The sequence below is a fragment of the Lynx rufus genome, unplaced genomic scaffold (assembly GCF_022079265.1).
Source record: "Lynx rufus isolate CCGP_SWC_20201006 ecotype Redwood Valley unplaced genomic scaffold, mLynRuf1.p SCAF_6, whole genome shotgun sequence".
Classification (NCBI taxonomy): domain Eukaryota; kingdom Metazoa; phylum Chordata; class Mammalia; order Carnivora; family Felidae; genus Lynx; species Lynx rufus.
The window spans coordinates 72,284,969-72,297,078 of NW_025814878.1; the positions used below are offsets into that span (position 1 = coordinate 72,284,969).

General features: G+C 32.7%; 1 protein-coding gene and 1 long non-coding RNA gene across 3 annotated transcripts in view; one reads left to right on the forward strand and one right to left on the reverse strand.

Moving 5' to 3' along the window:
• The window catches only part of IBTK (inhibitor of Bruton tyrosine kinase), a 92,326-nt gene that overhangs the window by 54,490 nt on the left and 25,726 nt on the right, over nucleotides 1–12,110 (forward strand). For both annotated transcript variants that reach the window (XM_047101499.1, XM_047101500.1), the window contains exons 19-25: nucleotides 1,585–1,645; nucleotides 2,206–2,327; nucleotides 3,633–3,745; nucleotides 8,003–8,151; nucleotides 9,510–9,673; nucleotides 11,060–11,152; nucleotides 11,675–11,818. In XM_047101499.1, coding sequence (XP_046957455.1) covers nucleotides 1,585–1,645; nucleotides 2,206–2,327; nucleotides 3,633–3,745; nucleotides 8,003–8,151; nucleotides 9,510–9,673; nucleotides 11,060–11,152; nucleotides 11,675–11,818 — 846 coding nt within the window. The remainder of the gene's footprint in view (nucleotides 1–1,584; nucleotides 1,646–2,205; nucleotides 2,328–3,632; nucleotides 3,746–8,002; nucleotides 8,152–9,509; nucleotides 9,674–11,059; nucleotides 11,153–11,674; nucleotides 11,819–12,110) is intronic.
• Nucleotides 9,510–12,110, reverse strand: part of LOC124528125 (uncharacterized) — a 98,805-nt gene continuing 96,204 nt past the window's right edge. The window contains exon 3 of the long non-coding RNA XR_006966097.1: nucleotides 9,510–9,698. This is a non-coding gene — a long non-coding RNA (uncharacterized LOC124528125). The remainder of the gene's footprint in view (nucleotides 9,699–12,110) is intronic.

The following is a 12,110-nucleotide window of genomic DNA, read 5'->3' on the forward strand; positions in this document are numbered from 1 at the left end:
TGGCTTGGTCGGTTAAGCGTCCGACTTCGGCTCAGGTCATGATCTCACGGTCCGTGAGTTCGAGCCCCGCTCGGGCTCTGTGCTGACAGCTCAGAGCCTGGAGCCTGTTTCAGATTCTGTGTCTCCCTCTCTCTCTGCCCCTCCCCTGTTCATGCTCTGTCTCTCTCTGTCTCAAAAATAAATAAACATTAAAAAATTTTTTTTTTAAATAAAAAAAATATGATACTGGAAAATGATGTGTGTCACTACCATTGTTCAATAGTTACGTTGTGACAGGTGTCAGATGAACCATTAAGAATGGGACGTGTGCTGTGGTGATGTCTCTACTTGTATAATTTTACATGAATAGACATGCATAACTTGAATTAAAACAAAGATTTGTACAAATTTAAGCATTCCTAGACAACTATTTGTTTGCTGGGAGTATAAATAAATATGTATAAAGATATTAAAAAAGGAGAGCTGCACCAAAATGGATATAACATCACAGGTTAATTATCCTCAAAATGTTAAAAACTGGTATGGTACAGATTTAAATATCCAAATTGTTTTGCACTCGGAAAAATAGTTTAACATATTTTAGAATGTAAACTTGAAGTTTTTACTGAGGCCTTAAAAGTATCTCTTTGGAACTGGAGAGTTCCCTGAAATCTACTTTGAATACAACTGATGTAGTCCAAACATTTTATACATCATGAACATACTAAAGTCCAGAGAGATAAAGTTAGTTGCTCAAAGTCATGCAGGTAATTGCTAGCAGTGATAGCTGTAGATAGAATTCAGGTATCATGACAGGCCATTGTTCTATCACTATAATACTTTAGGAACTAAAGATTACAGATGTGGAAAATGAATACAGGTGGTGCCTGACTTACCATGGTTTGACTTAGGATTTTCTGACTTTACAGTAGTGTGAAAGTGATACACATTCAGTAGAAACTGTACTTTGAACTTTGATCTTTTCCGCATACTAGTGAAAAGTGTAAGTGATCCTGGTGATCACTTATGGTGATCCTGGGCAGTGGCAGTGAGCCGCAGCTCCCAGTGATACACAGGGTTTTCAAGGGTGTAAACAACTGACACACTTATTTTTTACTTTCAATATAGTAATAAATTACATGAGGTAGTTAACACTTTGTTTTAAAATAGGCTTTGTATTAGATGATTTTGCTCACTCAAGGCTAATATAAGTGTTCTGAGCACGTTTAAGGTAGTTTAGGCTAAGCTGTTCAGTAAATAGGTGTATTAAATGTATTTTTGACTTAAGAGATTTTCAACTTAAGAGATTTATTGGGATGTTGAGGAAGAACTGTATTTACAATTTTGCTATGATATAAGTGATATAAAAATCTTTTCTAAGGGTTTGATTTTACTGAAGATGTTTGTGTATGTATCTTCCTGTTTATTTGAAATATATAACTATACATACTTTCAAAAAGAATTTGTAGCATATTGATGGCATATTGATGATTTTAAAAATAATGTACTTATTCAGCAGTGTAAAGTGTCTCAACAGATTTGAAAATCTTGGTAAGTATTAAGTTACTTAAGTCTTAAAATAGAATTTTGTATCTTATTTTTTAGGTCTCTTGATGTTTTAAGTGATGGTGTTTTGAAGGATCTTTCTGTGTTTTATAGAAAAATGGTAAGGTTTATGTTTTTTCAATAATATAATCAAATTAAAGTAGTATATTAGATCAGACTTCTCACTGAAATAATTTCCTAATAAATTGTAACACATTAAGATATTTTAAAAATGAAGACATAGGGTTTTTGTTTGTTTTTTTTATAGATCCCACAGGTTAGTATGATAATCATAATTGAAAGTATTTAATGATAAAACTAATAATTTTTAATTCCTTTATAAATGAAAATTATTGAAGACTTTTCAAGTCTTTCATTACTTGTTAATTTACTAAACATCAGGACAGTACAAAAACATGGTTTCATATTTTCCCCAAAATTGGATTAATTTGTATTTAATAATGAGTTTTTATGGAAAGTGTTTTTTGATATTTTTTGGAATAATCTGTTTAATGAATCTAATCATTTTTCCCTTTGTTGTAAACATAGGAAGTCATTAGGCATTCTAGACTTTTCCTTGTTAATGTCCCCACATATCAAAACAAGTGGGATATTATACCTATTTTGAAAAAATCTTTACACATTTTATATTTAAAAAGTGACTTTTAAAAAAAAAAATAGATTCCAGCAATGGATAGAAGAGTCATTACACCATATCAGGATGGACCAGATATTAGCTATTTGGAAGTAGAAGATGGAGATATCTTTTTGAAAGAAGACATAAATACGGAACAGAATTATTCGTAAGCTCTGTTTCTCTTTCTTTTCTTCTTCCCTCCTCTTCTTCCACTCTTCTCCCTGATCTTTGACACTATTAACACGTTTATACTGAAAGAGAAAATTGGAGAATCCTGATATAGGAAGTATGTATTTATGTTTATTCTTAGTCTTGCTATAAGAAAGTACATGCATAATTATTTGCAGATGTAACAAAATTAACTATAAATATAAAAGGAATACAACCTTTAAGTTAACATGTTAGGTTGAATAAATGCATTTATCTTAGCTACCTTCCCAAACCCTGCTAAAATTACAATAAATAAAAAAGGCATATTGCACTAGAGCAGAGAGAACAGGAAAGGAGAAACAGCAGTTAGGAGGTGTTAATAGTTTTGGAAGTTGGAAAGTGGTTGCTGAGCAGTAATGACTTAGGAAAAAAAACTAAAACAGAATTCCAGAAAGTCTTAAGAATTAGAGGTAGCAGGCTTATGAAGACCAGGGTGAGTGGTTAGATTTGAAAAAGATCTTTTTTTTAGCTTCTTTCAAAGAAAATTGACCTTTTTCTGAACTCAGTTCAACCAAGTGATTGTTCCTCCTCCATCTTGGCTGAAAGATTTGCCCTCTGGAGAGATTGAACCAAGACTACATCAGCCATTATGGATTTTTCTCTATAGAGAACCTGACTGGTTTAAGAGATATGACCTATAGTGACTGACGTTTGGGAATCCTCTAACAAAATATCCCAGGTTCTACATAATCTCCCTGTAGTGTGGCCAAACATATGACAAGCCCTGTTTAGTATTTCCAGACTGTGTGTTAGGCTCAGTTATCAACTGGTTATAGAATTACTTTCCTTCTACTTAGTAAATGACTTGTTAAAATCTTTGGGCATTCAAGTCATTTACTATATATATAATAGTAACTAACTGTGTAGCCCACTGAGAAACTGCTGTTAGGTTCCAGATTTGTTTCTAACCCCTTTTCTAGTGTTTGTTAGCATTTGGGTTACTTGAAGTTTATGATGTTTGATTATTTACTTTTAAAAGTATTTCCCTATTTCTAACTTTCACAGAAATAGTAGAGTTACATCTAGTAAGAGTACACACTGAGGTTCAGTAAAACTGAGTAATTTGCTCTGAGCAACATAGATAAATGCAACTAGAGCATGCCTATTTTTTGTGTTCTCTGTTTGACTAAAATGCTATACACACACACACACACACACACACATATGTATATTTATTCTCTTGCTCAAAATGCACAGTTCTTTTGCTGTTAATCTCTAACTTATTTCTAAAAAATGAATTTTGTATTTGCTTTTTTCATAGGGAAAGTATGTTCAAGAAGGCAAAAACAAGAGCAAAAAAGAAGACACGTAAGCGTTCAGATAGTTCTGGAGGTTATAACCTTTCAGACGTTATTCAGAGTCCACCATCTACAGGTTAGTGAAAGTGTCTTAGGATATATTTCCTGATCTAATCTTTCATGTCTCTATTATCTAATTAATTTAACATGTATCAAATACTATTGTATGCCATTTGCCAGGCCTACTGAAAGAAAATAGCCTTTGTCTTAGGGAGGCTACGGAAAATGATCGTATATTGTAATAAATATTCTGACTGAGGTTTGCTTTGAGAGCACAAAAGAAAAGCCCATATTAGGGGCACCTGGGTGGCTAAGTTGGTTAAGCGTCTGACTTCAGCTCAGGTCATGATTTTGTTGTTTGTGAGTTCGAGCCCTGCATCAGGCTCTGTGCTGACAGCTTGGAGCCTGGAGCCTGCTTCGGAGTCTGTGTCTCCTTCTCTCTCTGCCCCTCCCCTACTTGTGCTCTGTCTCTCTATCAAAAATAAATAAATGTATAAAAAAAAAAAAAAGAAAAGCCCATATTAATCTGAGGAGATCAAGAACGACCTCTTGAGGAAAATGATACATGAGTTGGATCTTGAAGAATGAAGAGAAATTGGCCAAGAAAAGGAGGCACACTGATAGACATATGAAGCAAAGGGGGCAATATACTCCCAAGGCTAGAGGCACTGGAAAGAACTGCATATTTCTTGTGCTTTGGTCAGCATGCTTCAGCCATATAGGGCATGTGTAGATAAGTGGTAATTGGCAATGGTCAGATTTTGGAGGGATTTTATGCTAAACTAAGGAATTTAAATGTTATTCTGAGGGCTATGAGTAATCGATTGATGGATTTTTAAGGCACATAATGTGAGTGGATAATTTTTTTTTAGAAAGACCACTCTGTCCAGTGGCATAGACTGTTAGTGATGGGCAAAACAGGACAGAGACACTATTATCACATGGATTCATTTCATTTACATCAGTACTCTGAGTTAGATGCCATTCATGTGCATTAGAAGGTTATAATCTAGTAATAGAATACAAAATATTTTATATCTATGCATTATGTGAGCTGTTTGAAAGTAAAGGTCATGTAGTTTTTCTAAAATGGTTTCGCAGTTTAGTTTGAAAATCTTTTACTGAAGAGATGAAAGAATGAAAATCTGGATACCCTTCCTCCAAATTTATTGTTAACCTGTTACCACATTTGCTATTTTTTATAGACTTTCTGTTGCATGCTCACTTCCTTCATTCTCCAGACAGTCTATCATTTTTTACAGATCCACTTGGAAGTTGTAGGCATGGCATTTTAATATAAATTAATACGAATTTCCTAAGAATAAGGATATTCTTCTACACAACCATAGTATCATTAGCACATCGAAGACCATTAACATCAATTCATGAATATTACCTAGTATTACAGTCTCTATTCAGATTTCTCCAGTTGTCCAGGAATGTTTTTATAGCCTTTTGTGTTTTAACCTTAAAAAACACCTGGTATCCTGTGAAGATAGATACTGCCTTTGCTTATTAATGTCTCTTTAGTCTCTTAACTAGAACAGCACCTCTCACACCTTTTTGTTTTGATTTCAAAAGTTCAGGCCAGTGGTATAGACTATCTCACATTCTAGATTCCTCTGATTAGATCTAGATCTAAACTATCGAAATTGTAATACTTTCTTTAGATGAAAATACGGAAGTGTGACCACAATGAGACTACAGTATGGCTCTAAGAAATAGTATGTGTGTCTGTAGGAAGACATAAACAGGTATAACTTCTGTCAGCAGTATTTTCTTAGTCAGCCTGATGAGGTAACTTTGAAAAATACAAGTACACATTTTGTCCCTGTGGAAAAAAAAAGAAAAGCTGTCACTCAGGGCAAAGAAAGAATGTCTTTATATTTAACATGATCTATAAATGAGGTACTTGATGTGTTTGATAATGTTCAAAGGAATAAACGATGTCAAGAATAGTTGTTTTAGATAACACAGAAAGATATAAAAAAGACAATATACCTGGATTGATTGATGAAGCACTGAAGCTAGGTCTTTCACGTTTACTACATCTCCTGATTCCTACTTAGGACCTTTTAATATGTAAAATTCTGTAATTTTGTGTTCTCTCTGTTACACGAATTACCTCTAGTCCATAGAAGGACGTGTAGGTGGATTGATGGAAAGATGAATAAATGGACAGACAGGAAGTTATGAAACTAGTTGTTTTTCAGTTGCCTAAAAGACTTAGGGAAAAAGCAGATATTTAGTTTGTTTTAAATAATGGTATTATTAGCACACGTGTTAGAATCTTTATATTTCAGAGATGGAAGAGACATTAGTAATGAACTAAATTTTTGTCCCTTCCTTTAAACCTGAGGAAACAAAAGCGCAGAAAACTTCAGTGATTTGAGGTAGTGACAGACAGAAATAGAATTTATTTTTTTTGATTCCAGTTCTTATTCTTCCTGCTTTACTACTCTTTCTGTGGCCAAAGCAGATAATGATTGAAAGGTCAAATTTAATTGGGGCCAAAAAGCCTGTTCTGGAAGTAAACTTCGTTGTGTGATCCTTTATGTTAGAAGACCATCTGTGAAAATGTTTATACTAAAAATAATTGTTGGCCAGTTTAAACATCCTCTTTATTCATTAGATTTATTTCTAATTGACTTTTGGTAGCATTCTGGCATTAAATATACTCTCTTAAAAATTTGCTGCTCTTAAAAATATTTAAAAGATGGGGGGAGTGCTGAATGTTATTTCCAAACTATTTGAGCAGTGACAGCAACAAAAGAGGCATATATCTTGTCAGAGTGATTTACTTTAAGGAAAACCCACTTATTTAAATATATAAGAGACAGTATGTTTTATTTATTTTCCTTTTTAAAAATTTAAGTCCAATTTAACATACAGTGTAATAATGATTTCAGGAATAGAATTTAGTGATTCATCACTTACATATAACACCCAATGCTCATCCCAACAAGTGTTCTCCTTAATGCCTACTACCATTTAGCCCATCCCCCCACCCAGCACCCCACCAGCAACCCTCCATTTGTACTCTGTATTTAAGAGACTCTTATGGTTTGTCTACCTCTCTGTTTTTTATCTTTTTTGCTTTCCTTCCCCTGTATTTATCTGTTTTATTTCTTAAATTCCACAAATGAGTGCAGTCATATATTTGTCTTTCTCTGACTTATTTCACTTAGCATAATACACTCTGGTTCATCCACATTGTTGCAAAATGTGTTTTATTTATTTATTTATTTATTTTTTTATTTTTTTTTTTTTAATTTTTTTTTCATCGTTTATTTATTTTTGGGACAGAGAGAGACAGAGCATGAACGGGGGAGGGGCAGAGAGAGAGGGAGACACAGAATCGGAACCAGGCTCCAGGCTCTGAGCCATCCGCCCAGAGCCTGACGCGGGGCTCGAACTCACGGACCGCGAGATCGTGACCTGGCTGAAGCCGGACGCTTAACCGACTGCGCCACCCAGGCGCCCCTGTTTTATTTATTTTTAAGTCAAATTTTTAGTTATAGCTCATGTCATGTGTTTTTTTGCTACCTCATTTAGATTCTACTAAATTTGAAATATGTGAAAGTAAACACATGAACTTAAGCAAAAGTTTGTTTTCTCTGTTTATATTTGAAATGACTTTGATCTACTAATGAATCTGGATACCAAATATGGCAGGGAAACAGGTATTTAGCTTGTCTGGGAGAAGAAATGGTATGTACATTTCATAACAGCCCTTTGCTTTAGGCAATAGGCTAATTAAAGTAGCTGTCAATCCACAGATTCCATCCCCCTCTCCAGAAGTAAAAACTGTCAATCAGGCCACGGTTGGCTTCAGCATAACCTCTGCTATAGGGCCAAAGTCATCCAGTCTTTGACTAGATGAGAGGTAGAAAGGCCACAGTGTTCCTCCCACACAGAATGAGGCCAATCCCCGTCTGCATGCGTGCAGAGAACTTGGTACAGAGAGACAGATGAGAAAGGGGATGGTCTGAAGTTTATTAATTTTGTCTTTTTTTTTTTTTTAATGGGGAGAAAGAAGTTCTGAATCACTTCTCAAAGCAGATCCCAAAGAAGTGTCTTCCTTAATGTTTATTGCATAATTGCTATATAATTGAAATGGATAAAACTGCTGTTTTATTAAAGTCCCCTGTTTTAGTTTTTTACTTTAACTTTTTTCTTCAGTTAGCTTGAATTGTCAAGATTTGATACAGTGAATAGAATTTAAATGTTATTAAATCTGGATAAATGGAAGCTTTTAGCTCTATTTAATTCACTGAATGTAATATACACATGTTTACTGTATTTTAAGTGTTTTAAAATTTTTACCTTTTAGGATTATTAAAATCTGGTAAGACCAATTCTGTGGAATCTCTTCCAGAACTGCTGACATCAGATTCTGAAGGAAGCTATGCAGGAGTGGGTAGTCCTAGAGATTTACATTCCCCAGATTTCACAGCAGGATTTCAGTCAGATAAAATTGAGGTTTGTTTTTATTTATTAATGCACTGTTTTCTTAACTTCAGATTTTAGATCTTTATATAATTTATTGTTAGTTTTTATTATTTTTTGCTCTAACTTTAAAATACTCTCCTGGCTGGTTTATAAAAAAATACATATGATTAGTAATATATGTAATATTAGTTTTCTCAAATTTGCATTATGTTTCTAGTTTTAAAGATTTTAATGGCAGTTTCAGCCCTCTATGACATTACATTTCTAATCCTCTTTCTGTAAATTAAAATATAATGTTGATGCAGAAGATAGCAACACTGTATAGACATCTGGAAAAATATATTTATAGCTAAATTACTTGAAATTTACTTTGTGAAATGTCAGTTAACACCAAAGAACTGTCAAAGGAAAATGATTTTGAAAGGAAGCCTAACTTCAAATTCTGCATAGTCTCTTCCCTCTATCATGTTAATGGGAGCAATACAGGCTGGAATGGAGTTCTCCTGGTCCAGCACAATTGACATAAAATGCAGAATTTCTAGTCCAGTTTAATGCCGGAGAGTCCATTTTTTAGACATCTCTTAACATTTTGTTCCATAATTGTTAATGTACAGGAAAGGAAAATGTCTAACTTATTAGATATAGGTCATTTTTCTCTAATCCGTAGTCCTCCACAAAACTATTAGCACTTCGAGAAATTCATGAGACAGTGGAAAATTTATCTGTTCTTCTTAGTCTTCTAGGCCTCAAGAATTGATTTTTTTTTTGTTTTTTTTTTAATATAGCTAGATAGAGGTTTTGGGGCAATTCATATTAACACCAAGGTTGGTGTGGAGGACAGTTGAGGTTTAAAAGGAAAATTAAAGGCATGCTGTGAATGTTTGGCAATAAGAATCTGTCCTAGCAATGGAAATAACCATTTTAATAACTTCCTTGACCTATTATAATGGCAATTGTTTTAAGGTTCCTTTTCAGCTGTCAGTATTATTTACCTTTAATTTTATTCAGAATGAATTATATGACATTAATATGAAACAAAATGAAAGTTTGGTATAAAGTCATGGACATTAATTTTAAAGTTACTGCTTCATATCTTATTTCAGCAACGTTTATTAACATTTTTACTTAATGCTCATATTAATGGGAATTCAATGTGCAAACTTACTTTCCTAAAAATTATTCTCAAAGCTCATGGTAACTGGGTTATAGTGACTTAGAAGTTTTGAGAATTGGTTAAGATGCTAAAGTAGAAGAATGCTAGATGATTATTGTTATAAGATTTTATGCTTTAATATAATTTAACCAATATTTATTAAGTACCAATAGGTGTCTACTATTTATTTTTTAATGTTTGGGTTTTTTTTTTTTTTTTTTTTTTTTACCTCCAGGGGAAAATTAAACCATATCTTAATGGTACACCTTCTGCATATTCTAGGGAAGATTTAAAACCATGGGAAAAATCACCAATACTTAACATATCTGCTCCACAGACCATTCCCAGTAACAAAATTGATACTACAAGCTCTTCCAGTTGGGTTGCTGGCTCTTTCAGGTAGGATTTTCATCTTGTTCTGTACCTGTTAGTTGGAGAAATACTATTTATTTTTAGTCAAATGGAAATTTTTAATAAAGCACATTTAAAAAGTATTAATGTAAATTTCTAATACACAGAAAATTACCTAGATGCATACAGATTACTAGCTAGCTAAAATAGGCACTTTTTTCCCCAGACAGAATTTAGTTCCCTTTGTACTGTCATTTGTGAATGCCAGTAAATACTATATAACCCACAGATATCTATATCTAGATATATAGTGACTTAATAATAAGCTATTTTTTTGATAGTATATATTAAAACTCCCATTCAGGAAGACCATTTTGTCATTTGTAGGTTTATTGTATCTTTTTTTTTCTTTTTTCTTTTTAGCACATTAAGGGGTATTTAAGATCTCACAAAATACATTGTTATTCACAGTTAATTTTCAGAACAATGTCACACTGCTTTTAACTTGCCTATATTGCATCCATAGTTTTCTTTTATTTAGAAAAGTCAATTTTTTTAATTGAAGGAGTCGATATAATTAGAATGCACTCTTTCAGAGTAATTATTGAGCTTGTGCTTCATATTTATACACCTACTATGGTTTATAATAGGCTAAAACTGTTAATTGACTTACCAATTATATTTACATAATTATTTTGAAATATGCTGTATTTTGCAAAGTTGGAAGACCAGATTATGATGTGCCAGTTTATGTTGTTTCATAGTCTAAAAGTAGTTTAGAAATCAGTCTCAATTTTTTTGCCTTTTAAGTAAACATATTTGTGGGAACCCCAAGAAGCATCTTCTAATCACTAGACTATTTTATTGAATGTGTTTTAAGATAATTGGCTTGATGTAAAGTCAGCAAAATAGATCGGCTGTTTCTAAGGATGGTAGAATTTGTTTTTTCTCATTATAGTACAACTTCCTCTGGTGGGTTTCTAATATTATTGAACATCCCCAAATTTTACTTTAAAATTTTTGTGGTTGGTATCATTAGACAGTAGTAAGAATTTTGTTAAAAACAGAATATAATTTTCAAATTCTGTTCATCTTAAAGGTTAAGAATTTAAACAGAACTTCAGTTTCTTATGCCTAAGTTAGATAAGAATTATTCTGTTGTTTGGCTTTTTTTTTTTTTTTTTGGTTTTGTTTTTTTCTTTAAGAGTTTCAGTTTTATGTTATTACTTTGGATGCATTTTAGTTATTTATATATATATAAAAGTAGCTTTCATTCAAAGTATCCTTTTTGAAGTTGGCCACAGCTGACAAAATAAACCTAAATTATCCTTTCATTATCAATCTTACATATAATTTATAGTTTCAGTGAAGTTTGGGTATTGGACTTTATGGATAAATAACTGTATTGTAAAGTAAATTTTATATGTATTTTAGTCCTGTCAGCCCTCCTGTCATGGATCTCCGAACCATCATGCAAATTGAAGAAAATAGACAAAAATGTGGAGCTACACCAAAGACAAATTTGGGGTTGGTTAAAAACTCATAAAAAAGGAAAGACCATGTTGTTTTATAGTTCTGTCCTAAAGAATTAGAAAGACCTACTATACTCTTTTTCTGCATTTGATGTTAAACTCAATTAGAAAGACCTACTGGACTTTTTTTGTTTTGTTTTTCTGCTTTTGATGTCAAACTAAGTTATAAACTCTTTTTTATTTAGGCTTATAGCCTTCGTAACATTTCTTAAATACATGCCAAAGATTGAGTTGGTTGGTAGTCCAACTCATGTAGAATATGGTGTTGTCAGAAATTTGCCTCTAAAGTATCATTGTGGACTATTTCTGGTGCAAGTGTGATGTAAATGTATTAGTAGGAAGGCTCATTTAGTAACTGTTATTTGATCGTCGATAGTATAAACTGATATTGTCACTCTTGAATCTTATGGCCATTTTGATCCAGTAATAGTAAAATCACATCAAATAAACAGAAAGCAGTATAATTACCTGTAACCTCCATTAAGCAGAAATTAATGCTAATTCATTTAATTTCTAGCAAAATGATTTCTCATGGAGTTAAACTTTCTCAGAAGCAACGAAAAATGATTGCAATGACTACCAAAGAAAATAATTCAGGAACAAGTAGCATGGAAACAGCTTTAACTGCTCCTTCAAAAACTCCGAAACCAGTGAATGCATGGTATGCTTTAAGTTTTATTAAAATAGGCAGAGATCTGTGTGTTACCTTTTAAGGTAGTTCTTGGCTTCTGGGTTTCCCTCCTAACTTTTCAAGTATTTCACTCCTCTCTTTAACTTAAAAATTAGACCTTGGAAAATAATTTTTTTGTTTTGACATATGCACCATGGTTTGTTCATTTGTTCGTCATTCTTTCTATTATAGATTTCAAAATGTTTTGTATAGATACAGTTTCTTCTTGGTATTCTAATTAGCATGTATTACTAAAGTAATTTAAGGAAGGAGCCTTACATTT